Source organism: Argiope bruennichi, chromosome X2, assembly GCF_947563725.1.
Source record: "Argiope bruennichi chromosome X2, qqArgBrue1.1, whole genome shotgun sequence".
Lineage (NCBI taxonomy): Eukaryota > Metazoa > Arthropoda > Arachnida > Araneae > Araneidae > Argiope > Argiope bruennichi.
Window position 1 is genome coordinate 62,866,257 of NC_079163.1, and position 15,107 is coordinate 62,881,363.

General features: G+C 30.8%; 1 protein-coding gene across 2 annotated transcripts in view; it reads left to right on the forward strand.

Annotated features, from left to right (window-relative positions):
- LOC129960918 (SEC14-like protein 2) overlaps positions 1 to 14,669 on the forward strand; it is a 34,467-nt gene extending 19,798 nt beyond the window's left edge. The window contains exons 2-13 of one of the 2 annotated variants that reach the window (XM_056074651.1): positions 134 to 214; positions 1,452 to 1,530; positions 1,634 to 1,677; positions 2,020 to 2,082; positions 4,320 to 4,413; positions 4,761 to 4,855; positions 6,036 to 6,114; positions 6,395 to 6,475; positions 7,497 to 7,583; positions 10,168 to 10,274; positions 11,746 to 12,058; positions 14,162 to 14,665. In XM_056074651.1, coding sequence (XP_055930626.1) covers positions 164 to 214; positions 1,452 to 1,530; positions 1,634 to 1,677; positions 2,020 to 2,082; positions 4,320 to 4,413; positions 4,761 to 4,855; positions 6,036 to 6,114; positions 6,395 to 6,475; positions 7,497 to 7,583; positions 10,168 to 10,274; positions 11,746 to 12,058; positions 14,162 to 14,280 — 1,212 coding nt within the window. In that variant the 5' untranslated portion in view covers positions 134 to 163 and the 3' untranslated portion in view covers positions 14,281 to 14,665. Of the gene's footprint in view, positions 1 to 133; positions 215 to 1,451; positions 1,531 to 1,633; positions 1,678 to 2,019; positions 2,083 to 4,319; positions 4,414 to 4,760; positions 4,856 to 6,035; positions 6,115 to 6,394; positions 6,476 to 7,496; positions 7,584 to 10,167; positions 10,275 to 11,745; positions 12,059 to 14,161 lie in introns of both variants that reach the window. The other variant, XM_056074652.1, reaches the window with a different exon arrangement.
- The last annotated feature ends 438 nt before the right edge of the window (positions 14,670 to 15,107 follow it).

Genomic DNA, 15,107 nt, shown 5'->3' on the forward strand with positions numbered 1-15,107 from the left:
CCGTTGATACTTTCCATTAAGTCCGTAGTTAAGCAAAAAAATAATTTCCCAAGCAAATCTTAAAGGAGTTAATCTTCAGATGTATATTGTATACTGATACAAAAATCGTTTAACTGTTTTATTTTATTTTCAGTATCAGCGGAAGACATTTCTAACCGGAAAAATGCACGGCCTCGAAGATTTGTCTTTGAAAGAAAGAGAAGCATGCATTGAGGTACGTAGGATCAAGACTATAACGGCAAAATTTTAATTAGTGATAAATTTTCAACTATGATGAAGGTTTAGAATATAAAGCTGAGTTATGTGATGTTGCAAGAAATGTAAAATATTTTGATTTCTGTATCGAATGCATTAAATTTATCAGTGAAAATAGATGTCTTTTCTTGTCTCTCTAGCTCTCAACATCAAGTGTCATACTCACAAAGACTAACGGGAGAAAAAAAAAAAGCACCACAGTCTCTTATCATACTTTTGCATTCATAAATAACAATAAAACAGAGTTTTTCTTTGTTACCATTAACCAAATTATCTTCCATTTGATTTTCTTTAACTGCGTCCTCATCTACTATGTCATGATAACAAGTGAACACAGAATTCATGTGTTTTTTCATACATTTTATCTTATATTATTATTCCAAATAATTTTTCTTTAATTTTTCAAAGTTGAAAATCTTTGTAAACGGTTTCATTTAATTATCCTTTCGTATGTGTTTGTAAATTCTGTGCATAGTTATATTAGTTTTTTTCTACTGTAAATTTTTTGGTATTTAACAAAATTCCGTAACAAGCCCATCAAACCGTTCAGTGAACAGAACGGTTAAGGTTTAGTTTAGTTATATTAACGTCCCGTTGTAAAGCAACACTAGGGCTATTTTGGGACGGACCTCGTAATTTTGAACCGCGGTTAGATGACGAGGACGACACCTGAGCTGGCACCCCCCTCTCCACACCAGCGGGAGGACGTTTGGCATGACGGATTTAACGTGCAACAGACGGCGGAAGTTCGGTGGAATCGGGTCTCGAGAACCTGAAACCCTACGGCTCACAAGCCGAGACCTTCCCACCAGGCCACCGCGGCCTCCAGAATGGTTACGTATACGGGGACATGAGACAGCTTTCTGTTCTGTATCAAATGCATTCACATTAAATGTTAAATAAAGATAAATTTAAAATATAATTTCAGTTAAGGTATCCAAGAAAATTTAGTTTTCAGAGAAATGGATATGCTCTTTCATTCACTAAGACTTATATGTAGTGACTCATACTACTAGATATGGTGCTACATTTTGTTTATATTAATGCAAATCACTTTCATAAAAAATGCTTTCGCCGAATTCTTTCACAAGTTTAAATGCAGAATTTTTTGAGATACTATATTTATGAAAGCAAACAAGCACTTTCAAAAATTGTCCATAAGCAACATTCATAAAATATTCTTCCTTCTATTTCAGTTGAAAAAACGAGTTTCCAATGACATAACCAATGAGAGTTTGAAGAATGATGTTAATTTGTATCTTCGTTTTCTCAGAGGTAAAATCCATGTTATTTATGACGTAATTGTTATCATACATAAAAACTTTCAAAAGTGTATTTCTGCTATACTTTTGAATTTTTATCTTCTCTTTTCATGTAGCTCGGGATTTCAACTTAGATGTGGCGGAGGCTATGCTGAGAAATGTGAGTATTATTATTTATCTTGTTGAAATGATTTTTCTGTTTTTATAAGTTTCAAGAAGTGAAACACAATAAACTCGAATTAAATTTATCTTCTTAATGACTTTACTGAGTTATTAACAGTTATGTTAAGCTTTAAAAATATTTATTTAATTAATTTTTTAATTTTTTTTACTTATTTTATTTATTTAATTTATTTTGGACATACACAAATATCCTTTTAACAAGAGGATATAACCTTGCTCTCTCGAAAAAAGAAATGTTAAATAAAATAGCCTTAAACAATGTCAAACTATATGAAAATGTCAACATATGTTCATATTATTATTATTTTTTCATTTTTAGCATATTGCTTGGAGGGTTGCGAACCAAATTGATACTATTCGGACATCTTATGAGCCAGAAGAGGTAAGTGATGAAACATAAAAAAAATGTCATTTGGACATTAAAAAAGGAATACAACTCGAAAGAAGCCAATGTAAAATGCCGCTTGTCACAGTATCATGTTTTCGAATGGAAAAATACTCCAAAACACTTCAAATATTTCATTTCAAGTAATGAAACATAAAAAAAATGTCATTTGGACATTAAAAAAAGAATACAACTCGAAAGAAGCCAATGTAAAATGCCGCTTGTCACAGTATCATGTTTTCGAATGGAAAAATACTCCAAAACACTTCAAATATTTCATTTCAAGTAATGAAACATAAAAAAAAATGTCATTTGGACATTAAAAAAGGAATACAACTCGAAAGAAGCCAATGTAAAATGCCGCTTGTCACAGTATCATGTTTTCGAATGGAAAAATACTCCAAAACACTTCAAATATTTCATTTCAAGTAATGAAACATAAAAAAAAATGTCATTTGGACATTAAAAAAGGAATACAACTCGAAAGAAGCCAATGTAAAATGCCGCTTGTCACAGTATCATGTTTTCGAATGGAAAAATACTCCAAAACACTTCAAATATTTCATTTCTTTAAATATAATACAAATGTAAACTCGCAAATGAAAGCGGATATTAAAAATATACAAAAACCTAGTCCAATCTTTTCCATAAATGAGCCGGAAACTGACTAAGTCACTTATGTCATTGGGAGAAATTGTCAATCTTTCTAAACAATAAGATTTGAAATTTGATAGCAATCAATGTCTTTAAATGTAATACAAATGTAAACTCATATTATGGAAACGGATACTAAAAATATACAGAAAATTTGTCCATTCTTTTTCATAAATGAGCCGGAAACTGACTAAGTCACTCATGTAATTGGGAGAAATTGTCAATCTTCCCAAACAGTAAGATTTGAAATTTGATAGCAATGAATGTCTTTAAATTTAATACAAATGTAAACTCATAAATGAAAACGGATATTAAAAATATATAGAAAATTTGTCCATTCTTTTTCATCAATGAACCGGAAACTGACTAAGTCACTCATGTAATTGGAAGAAATTGTCAATCTAGCCAAACAATAAGATTTGAAAGTTGATAGCAATAAATTGTTAGATTCACACAGCAAAGAACTGGCAGCAGATGAGTTCATGAAAATGGTCATCTGCAAATCACTTCTAAAGAAAGAAATACATCCGCTTGCAAATGAAATGATAGTTGACAAAAGGTTCTTGACCAATTAAAAATATTGAAGACAATAGACTCTAATGCGTAATATATTCTAGCAACAAAATATGAAATAAAAATAATTATTAACTGGTTATGAAGAAATTTTACACGAGTTTGTTAGATTTTACTACACCAACAACATTGAAATAGCTCATTTTGTGTAACTCCTTTATTTTAAAAGCTCCTATTTTGTACTAATTTGTTTAAAAACTACATTTTTTATTCCACATTATCTTACAGATTGCTATATTCCTAGTATTTGTCCCCAGTTAAATACAATTAGCATGCATTTATACACTAAGAAAGGCTCCGATTTCAGAGTTTTTCGACGGTCCCACTTGTGATGTAATTTAAAGGTATTACTACACCTCATTTTATGATACTTCGTTATACTTTACTTACGTTATTGTCTAGACGTCTTTGTATTGATTGAGTTTAATAATATTGATACTCTATTTGAGGAAACCCGAGGATTATATTCAGGTGGAACTCGTCATTTTGAGCTGTAATTAGTTTTTTTTCTCTTTTATCTGACCGGAACATTTTCTTCCACCATACATCTACCTATACCAGTATCGATGATTAATCTTCGACGTATAAATTGAAGTGCAGGCACTTTCCATCTCTGTGACCGAGACTTTATTACTAGGTCTCCTTGGCTCCATCTACATACAAGTTCTTTTGGGATGGATAATATCTGATATGCAAGTGTAATTTTAAACATCTTAACGAACTTCGAAATGAAATTGTTTTCACTCATCAAATGTACAAATTCCATGCTTATTTTATTAAAAATTATTAACTGGCTATGAAGAAGTTCTATTTTATTAAAAAAAAATCAAATATTTCTTATGCAAACTAGGGTTTTTTCATTCATATTAAAACTACCTGCACAATATTAAATCGTGAACTTTTTAAGGATAAAGTTTGTTTTTAAGAAATTAATCTTACTGAATATTCTAAACGCCATGAACGAATTAATTTAAAACTGTTTTAAACATTAAACAATTCCTTTTTAGGTTGTGATAAAATATTTACCTCTTCAAAGAATAGGATTTGACAAAGAGGGCTCCCCTGTTCGTTATTTCGATTTTGGAAATACAGATATCAAAGGTAAGGCTTGTTTTATTTGATTTTAAGGCATGAAAAGTACTTATACACGTACATTTGAATATAATTACAGATATTCGATTAGTCGATTTTGCATGAGGGATTTAAAGAATCCCTAGTTAAATAAAGAATTCATCGTATTCTATTAGTACGACAGAAAGCAAAATTTGCCGAGATTATGTGTAAAGAAATTGGAAAAATAGAAAAATTGAGCATGAGAGATAAACCCAGTTAATACAAAAGGACAGATATTAATTTCACAAGGAAGTAAAATTTCTACTAAAATCTTAGAAAAACAAAATATTACTTCTGAAGGTTTTCAGATGTCCTTTTTTCATGCTTTCTTTTAGGTATCCTGAAATCTTGTAAGACAAATGCAGCCGTCAAAAGTGTAGTATGGATGTTTGAAGAAGATGTAGCTATAATGAAAAAGAAATCTGAAGAGGTTGGTTTCACTAACTATAATAAAACATTTTATGCATAGAATTTCATGTAAATGGTTATTTTACATTATATATATATATATATATATATATATATATATATATATATATATATATATATATATATATATATATATATATATATATATATATATATATATAAATCTAAATTAATTTTCTAATTTTTATCTTAGTTTAACCCATATTAACTTAATTCGAAAATTGTCTATTATTTCCTTATCCAATTCCACCTTTTTTTATTTAATTAATACTACACGAGCTATGTAAAACCGCTTTAATCCGCACTCTCACATGCTCTAAGAGAAGGGATAAAAATCTGTCAAGCTAAGCGAATTCTTTTAAAAGATATCAGAATTTCCCTTGCCTAAATCGACACTTGTAAAGAAATCCTTATCAGAATCTCATAGTATATAATCACCGGGGAAAAATATTTCCGTTTCTTTCGCTCTTTTACTCTGGCGTCGTGCTGTAGACTGACGCATCTCGTCACTTTCTCCTTATACATAAATTATGCCTCCCGAGATGCAATAAAATCGGAAGTTTGAAATTTCAAAGTGTCTTCTCTCTCCTCGGTCACAAATTTGAAATTACATCCAAGAATATTTGCTTTCTATAAATATTAAATTATGACAAACCTGCCATCGTTTCGAACAAAATGGAAGCAATCTAATTTAAAATGAACAGTAAAATAATAATTATAAATAGCCTAATAATTATTAAATAACTTAATTTAGTCAACAATAAAAATTTAATTTTTCTTGCAATAATTTTTGAGAAGACAAATAATGCGTAATGGAAAAATGTTTAGCGATAAAGTTCTTAGAGACTTCTAGGATGAATTTACGGGTTCTGTTTTTCCAGGAAATGAAAATCTTTGGTTTAATTCGAGATTATAATATAATTTTTAATTCGTCAGAATTTGTTTGAGTCTTTTTTTTCTCTTTCTGATTTTTTTTAAATATTTATCTTTATGACAATGAAAGGAATTTAAAACTATCTATTCAATGATTCTGGAAATCTGAATTCCCATGTTTTCATTTTTCTTTAAGCGGAACTGTAAATTAACCTACTGGTTTTTCCTTAATTTTTTAACAGCCTTTTTATCTTGCAGATTTTTTTTAGACAGTATTCAACTTTTGATATAAAAATTTTTTATTACAGCTCGGAAAAAATATCCAACAGTGGATATATATTCTTGATTTTGACAACTACAGCTTTGCGAAAGCAACTCACAAACCAAGTAAGTTTTTCCGACATGATCATTAATATCATGTAGATTTTCTTTTCACAATTCGAGATCCAGAATCACTTATACAGCAACTAATCAATGATAGAAGTTAAAATTTAGTCTTATTTCTAGTGCATATTACAGTAAATAGCTTAAGATGTTTACAGAACTTGAAGGTTTGTTTTTGAATCAAAACCGTGGGACTAATTATCTGATTACTTACATTATTTATCAAGTTTTAACCTTAGTGAATTTATTCAACTCACTATATATCTCTTTAACCGTTTTTCAGCTGCGGAAGCTTTGATCCAGCTTTTCATGACATATGAAGCAAATTACCCAGAGAGATTAAAAACAGCATACATCATAAATGGTAAGATTATATAATTTGATCTTCATATTTGGTACTATATCTAATTTAATTTAGCGAGTTTATATTTCTATTTGAATCCCCACGAGGGATGTTTGGAGATGGTGAATTTGAGTAGCGGTCAGATGACGAAAGCGACACCTGGTTCAGAACCCTGATCTCTCGATTTCTAAGTACACCAATTTTGATACCTTTATATGAGATGGAGGTTGATACATTTTTAACTTGCAGTACCTAAATATAGAGAGGGGCACGCCAATCCTAGAATTTAGCTAATAAAAAAAGATATTTATTTTAATATAGCTATTTATTAAACATTTAATGAAATATTTTAAACTTAGTTTAGTTTCCTTTTAATATATTTTTTGCTTTCTGACATCGACAACAGCATGTTCAGAATTCTTAATGATTCATAACACTTTTCCAACAATATGTTTAGCAACATGACGTGTCATTTGAAAATATCTAATTAAATATTTTCAAAGGAGCATTACTTTAGAAACAACCTGGAATAGATATAAAAATAGTAAAGTATACTACTTTGTAAGCATTGTACTAATTAATAACAAATGGGACATCAATTACAATAATTCCTTCATAATCGTGGAGGATACTTTAGTGCATACTTTTAGATTTAAAATTTTTCAGTTATTATAATTATTACATTTTATTAAATCGTAGATCATTTAATGAAATAGTCATTTAATTTATAATTCTATCATTCGAAGGAAACAAGGTTTGATAATTTGTCTTCAGCTCTCTAATGAAAATAGGTTCACAGACAACAAAACAGACAAGTTTGGCACGCTATTTATACTCTTCAGAAGAAAGTAATTTCTTAAAAAAAACTTTCTTTAAGAAAAACACTCACTTTATTTTATTGAATTAGCTTTTTCTTGTTAAACATGGTATTATATTTCAATGGTATATTCATTACGGTTTATTTTAAGAGACAAATGAAGTTTATTCCTACTTAATATTTTCTCATATTCTTTTTCTAAAGTTCTAATCCAATTTATTTCAGCTTCGGTGTATTTCACCCTCATATTCGCCATCATCAAGCCTCTACTGTCTGGAAATACTATACAGAAAATAGTAATTTACGGAAAAGGCAAGTATCTTTTAAATAAGTTACGCGAGACGAAATTTGAAATAGCTTAAACAATACAGAATTATGTCTAGTGTTAATAAATTTAAATTAATGCATAAGAGAGAGAAAAAAAGAGATTATAGACTGCATCTTTCTAAAAGAGATTATAGACTGCAGCTGTTTTACACTTTCATTATTTAAGGTCAGGAGGGTAAAATGAATGGGGGGAGAGGCTGTTAAAATGAACAGTTTACAGAAAATAGACAACAATTGTCAAATTTATTATTTTATTGGCATTCTGATTTTTTAAGGGTTTTTTTTTTTGTATCACAAGCAATATTTTTTAATTAATTTTTTTATTTGGGCAACATTTTGAATGTGAATTTGTTTAATTCTGATTTTATGTTTGGCTCTATATTTAGAACCTTGAAATTTATTCCATTATTTTTTTCATCTCAAGCTCTTGAAAATTTGTCGATATGTTATCTACTCTTATGCCTAAGAAACATAATTCTATACTCGGAGAAGTTGTATTCCTTTTATTTTAGTGCAGTTTAAGTAAATTTGTGTAAAATGAACACGATGTTAGGTTTAACTGTTGGTATATGCCTAGATAATGATAAACATTTTATGTGATATTTTTTGAGACATAAGGTGACATATAGCCCAGAAGATAAAATTGTTATTTTTCATTTTAATTAAATCTAATTATTCTATTATCATGCTTACTTGAAAATAAGAAAAATTTAAACTCCATCTCTCTCTTATATATTATTAAAATTTTTAATGAACAGCAAGTCAGTTAAAACACATAAATATTTTTTCCAAATAGTTTAAGTATGACATAGTGTCTTCTCTACAGTTGTAGACTCCAATGAGTGCATTTTTCTCATACCACGCATATACCATTTCATCCTATTAATCTTTTTAGTATCCATATAATTTATATTCATTAATGACACACAATTTAAAAATATATTGCAATTTGCACCTTAAAGTATCTGCATTTTTGATGAAAAAAATGGAAAGAAATTTTAAAGAAGAGGTTTCGTGAGAGCAGATTACTGAATGTTTTAAAACTATTTTCTTCGGCCTTTCAAAGCAACTGACAGAGAAATTCTTTTCATAAGATTATTAAAGTCGAAGTGATGAACCGAATAGTTTGTTAGTGTCACGCAACACACCTGCTTCAACTTCAAAGGAGGCAGTGGAAACTCCCTCAGTTTCAAAAGCAAGGGATAAATTACTGCTGTTTCAAAAGCTCCATTGAAAGCATTAAAACTGGCTTTTCTTTCACTTGTGGCATTCAGTGAAACAAAAGTGTAATAAAAAATTTGAAAGCAAAATGAAAATATGCGCTGGCAACAACAGGTGAGGCTTTAGTTGCAAATATAGTTACAGTACGACTTTGTGAAGAACATTCAGAGCATTAATTGAAATAAAACACGCTATTCTCTAAAAACTATGGTAGTTGTTGTTTCTTATGGCACTTACCATAGGCAAGCCCGCTGTTCAAAGACTGCGGATTTAAGCCTGGAGGGGGGAGTGCCTCTTGTTTCTATAGTAGCGCCATCTAGGGCCAAGAGAACGACTTAGCTACACACACGTCACAACCCTTTTTACGGGGCGGACTTCATTCACGCGTTTCATTCACTCAAACACAGATCGTAATTTAGACCTGAATCAGAGAACAATCACCCTTGATCCAGTACCCCCAGTGGTATTACTCTCGACATGGAGGACTTTGTGACCACGACCGATTTAACGCGCGTCAGCCATCAAGCACGCAGGGAATCTTCGGCCGGCGGGGTTCGAACTCGCAACCTAAGGGACGCGAATCCGACGCTCTACCAACCAGGCTATCCCGGCCTCAACTATTGTAGTAAAGAAACCAAGTGCTGCGATTTAAAAGAAAGTAAAAGAAATAATAAAAAGTGGAAATACTGTAGTACCTCGTTCTGACAAAATATCTATTGGTTGTTGGGTACGGTAAAGTACAAGAGCAAAAATTTAAAGTTAATTTTTTCAGGTCAAATTTTATATGCATAAATTGACTTGTTTACCGTCAAATAATTTCCTCTTAGAAGTGAAATACATTTTACTAGTTAATGAAGATATAGATGAAATTGATATTTCATGAACCAATGTCTTACACTGCAGGACATTATACTTTTAATTTTTCATATTTAAATTGAAATGAAAATTTTAATGTGAATTGAGAAATGTTACGTGTTAAAAAATGAATGTCTATGTTAATAGATAATGCATTGTCTATTTTTTAGTTGATCTTAATGATATAATAGGATTTCAATGAGAAATTTCATTCTTTCAATTTATGATCAGTTTATTTCACAGATGCTCATTTTTCCCCACGCCATAGGGTAAAATGACCATAGTAATGACTAGGGAAAGTACTGATTACTCACTCTCATTCGTTAAAAAAGAAGCGAATTAAAAATTGTGGCAACTCTCAGCTAGTGTAAAGTAAAATAACATTAAAAAAGTGTAAATATTTGATTTAAGGAAAATAGCTTAAAAAAGTTGAAAATATTCTATTGTCATGTTACCATATCAAACGATTGAATGTGCATTATGTTCGTTTTAGATGGATGGAAAGAAGATCTAGTGAAAGCTATCGATGTTGATGTCTTGCCTGCTTTTCTGGGAGGAACAAAGACTGATCCTGATGGAAACCCAAAATGTCACAACACTGTAGGTTATTACCAATATTTTCACTGAAGGTGTTATATAAGAATTGGCTACACATTAAAAAAAAATATAAAACGAAATAATTTGTTTGATAATAAATGAAATCGGCTTACACGCTAATGATGCAATGTTTATGATACGGGTTTCACGCTCATAATTCGAAAATTCTTGTGTGGCATTTTCATCGATACTCTTGTACAAATACGCATCAGGTTAATTATAGGCAGAATAGACTAATTCGCCATGGCTCATTTCATCTGGTGGATAAAACTTGGGTCAAAATTAGTCACTGTCAGTCCTGAATGGGAAACCAGCAAATGAATTATTGACAGTTAAAGGGTTTAGTTCAGTTATATTAACCTCTTCGTCGTCCGTAACGCGTCTAGTGAAGCGTCAAGTGAAACTTCTGTAGAGCGGTCGTAACGCGCTTCAAGCATTCTTCAACATTTTAAAACTTTTAAATGTTTAAAACGCTTAGTTAATATTTACTTGTTTGAGTTTCTATTTCTAATTGTTCTAATGCGGCGAAAAACAGAGGAAAAACTAAAATTTGCGCTGACAGGAGAGGACGGTGAAACGATTAACGCCTCATTTTAAAGCAACACTAGGGCTATTTTGGGACGTACCTCGTACTCTTGAATTGCAGTCAGATGACGAGGGCGACACCTGAGCTGGCACTCCATTCTCCAAACTTCCACACCACAACAGCAGAGGAAGTTTGGTGCAAACGGATTTAACGTGCACCAGACCCACTTACGCAACGGTTCTTGCGTAAGCGGATTTCGAACCTGAAACTCTCCGGTTCTGAAGCCGAGACCTTGCCAACAGGCCACCGCAGCCCAAACAGTTCAAAGGGAGTGTGATGAAATGCGAATAATCTTACGCTACAAGAAGAAAAAAAGCCGGTGTTGTAAGGAAAAATATAGCAAAAGTGCACATTTTTTTTCTTTACAAACTTCTTTTTGATGAAAACTTAAGAAATATGGCGTATTATGGGAAAAAGAAAATTAAGTTGTACGAAATTCTCTTCATACAGACGGGCTTATTCGATTTAAAATCTTCAATAATTCAAAGAGAAATTAGAGTTGGAGCGGCTTATGCCAAATTTCTAATTTCTGCCACTTTTTTTTTATTTCTTTAAATGAAAGCAACTTTGCTTTCCTCCCCCAGATTCCCTTTAAGCAAACATTAAAAAATCAAAAGTAACATCATTTATGATATTCTTAGTTGATGAAATTCACTACTTGCATTTGACTTAATTTCAAGTTCTTTTAATGTTAAGTATTTCTAGTTAATATCAGTGAGCTCCTGTTTAATCGAGTTTCAATTCTTTATGAAATTACTAATTTTTTTAAAGGGAACTTATTAAATTTCTTATAATTTATACCATGTAAAATTGCTAAAAAGACACTTTCTGTTTACCCTTTTTGACTTCTTGATCAACTGAATACATTTATACTTTATTTTTGATTAGATCAAACATGGCGTGACGGTTCCGAAAGAATATTACATGACTAAGAACACTCACCGTCTCAAAGGCCTGCCAGGAGTGAAAAAATTAACCGTTTCTCGTAAATCCAAAATGGCTATAGAATTAACTGTGGTAGAAGCTGGATCAGTTATCGAGTGGGAATTTGAAACAGAGAATAAAGATATTGGCTTTGCCCTTTTCTTTAAGGAATCAGCTTGCAATAAAACCGAGGGGACTGAGCTTATCCCTAAGCAAAGGATCGACACTAACTTTCAATCTGAAACTGGAATGTTCCTATGTGAGAAACCAGGAGTGTGTAAGTACTTTTTAAAAAATATTTTAAGTTTTAGTTTAGTTAAGCAGTTAAATTTGAAAATAATTCTACACTGAAAAATTGGTCCGGAGTAGTTTCTTTGGCAGAAATAAAGTCAAGGCGGTTTGATGAACGTTTCAACTTCGGGATCTGATAATCACCGCCTCGATACCCGTTTCTTCCAGAGTTTCGTTATGCATGGCATAATGTATACTAGATCTGTCATTGAGGGTGAAATGCCCTAAAGGAAGTGTGAAATGAAAGTCTGGAGAACATGAGAAGACTTAAGTGTCATCTTCTTTATCGGAACGAGATTCAAATGATGAAATCTTTTAGCAGGAACCCCCGTATAGGTTTGAATCGAGATGTCAAAAGATCCGATGAAATGCAAATGAATCTACTCTTATTTTATTTATGTACTGCAAATGGATGAGACAGGCAGAATCAAATAATCTTCTATGTATACTTATATAAAGCTCAATGAGTGTGTGTGTTGGCGCTCTACAGGCCAGACCGTTTAACCTACAGCTACCAAATTTGGTACATGTATAACTTGGAGATCGGGAATGTGCACCTGGGGTCCCTTTTTTTGAATTTGTAATTAGAATTTTAATTATTAATTAAAAACTAACTTTCCCGCCAAAAATCTCTTCATTTTCCCCACCACCAAATAAGTAAGGCTTCAGTTTTTTCCCATCACTAATGAGGCTAGGGTTAACATTTTTCGGCCGATTATTTCAAACGATTCTGTTTATATTCTTAGTGTTTGATGCATTTAAAATTAAACATTGTTAATTAATCGATTTTCTCATGATGAATCTGAGAAAATTTTGTTGACAAATTCTTGAGATATTACATAAATTAAAATATATATTCTTTAGTGCCCATAAAGTTTAAACGCTCAGTGACTCTGTTTTTTGTAATCATATTATAAAAAAATGCTTTGTTTCTGTAAAAAATATTATTATATTAATTGCAGATTAATCATTTCCACTTTAATTTAAGACATAAATTCTACGGGAGCTGACAGAAAATTAGAGAGATACATATTACGTTATGACTGAAGGCCTTTATAATATTATGAGTGAATTATATGAGAATCAAAATTTGAAGTTTTAAAATATTTTGATGAAGAAGCTACTAAAGTAGGAATTGCATAAAAAATTTAATTATTAAAATTTTAACGAACATTAAGATTGACGAACCGGCTGGTCGCCAAAGGCGGCTAGTATAAAATAAAATTGCATTTTTCTCTTTGAGACTGCTAGGAGCTGTAGATGATTAATTGCATAGCAATGATAGATGGTACTAGGGTCATAGTATGGTATAATATGATTGTTTAACTTCCTGTCATCGTTAGTGGCTTATCTAGAGTAAATGGAATGATAATACTTTTTCACCTCCCTCATCATATTCGATTGTAAAAACTAATTTCAACGCACATCCATTCTTTGATCATGGTGACCATGGAGCATCGAAAACTGGTACACGAGAAATGTCACTACGCTATTGTAGATGCCATGAAAGCAGAAAGCATTGACACCGAAGGTTATAAAATCAGACTATTGTCAGACAAGCTTATTATTACTCGGCGTTTCTTGTAACCTTCCCATTACTTTTTTATTATCTAATTGAATCTATCTATACGACTTCAGATTCGCAGTGTGTGATTAACGAGTGAAAGTTTTCCCCTTACTTGCGCGTGGAAAATGATTATATTCTAGAAGGAAGACTTTTTGTAAGTAGGATGGCTCTAAAAATTGATAACTTTTCCTTATAACATATCGCCGTGGCTTTAAAAAATGCAGCACATCACCTTGGTTATTGGTGTCTATGCCAGGCATGAAAACAGGAAAGAAATCCTTGTAACAAACCTATTTTTACTCAGAAAAATTCTCTATGAAATAATAAGGAAACGATTAAGAATTTTTTAGTAACACGTAAATATTACACTTGTTGTTTAACTGCATTTAAATCACTGCAAATATTCCTGATATTTGTGGAAAAAAATGTGCGACTGCCTACAGTTTACATATGCTATTTTCGTGTGATTGGCAAAAATGTTTTTTATTATAAATATTAAATGATATTTTTTTCCTCTTTCAGATATCTTGATATTTGATAATTCTTATAGCTGGATTTATCAAAAAGAAATCTATGTCAAGGTTGAAGTAGTTAGAGCGAAAGATAGGAAAGGAAGTAAAGCACAACTGAAACTTGTTTAAAATAAAGAACGCGCAGTCAAAACAGATGTATTAGAAACTACAATCAAAAACTGCACAACTCGTTTGTTTTTTAACTTTTATTGCAGATATATTTCTGAAATGAACTTTCTTAAGAATTATATTACATTTATTTGTTGGTAACTGAAAACTGAATTTATTTTGTAAACTGAATTGAATACATTTTTGGGTAAAAACAATTTTTATATAAGCTTTTTTTTTTTTTCATAAATATGTATAATGCGTGATATAAATTTCGAAGGAAAGTTTTTTAGGAGGTAAAAATCATCTTTCTCAAGTTAAAAATTTTTTTTTTTATAATGAATTCAGTTTTATACGCACTGTACTTTATGTAGAACATGTCATTTTCATCTGTATAATATTATATGGGACAAGATTTCGAACTATTTTACTTATGTAGAAAATACATTGAGTGTTTTATGTAAATATTCAACATCATTGTGTGTTTCATGTAATTTGTTTTGAAATACTTCAAAACTATTCTTTTATTTTGAGATTTGTGGTTTTGGTTCATATATTTTCATAATTAAAATGCAATTTTACTATTCATTATTTTTAAAATCTCACTGATGTTATGTTTTCAGATCATTTGCTTGTTTTACCCATGCACGTGGTTTGCACATGAATTATTGCAGTTTTTATTCATGAATTAAATAGAGTCTGTTGAATGTAGATTGAATTGAGCTTTATATCTTGAAAGTATTTTTTGAATTTAATTTCCGTAAATGCAAAGGACAAGTCTCAAAAAATTATGGATTATTTATATAAATAATCCGTTACATACTCATTATTGTTTACATTTAAGATCA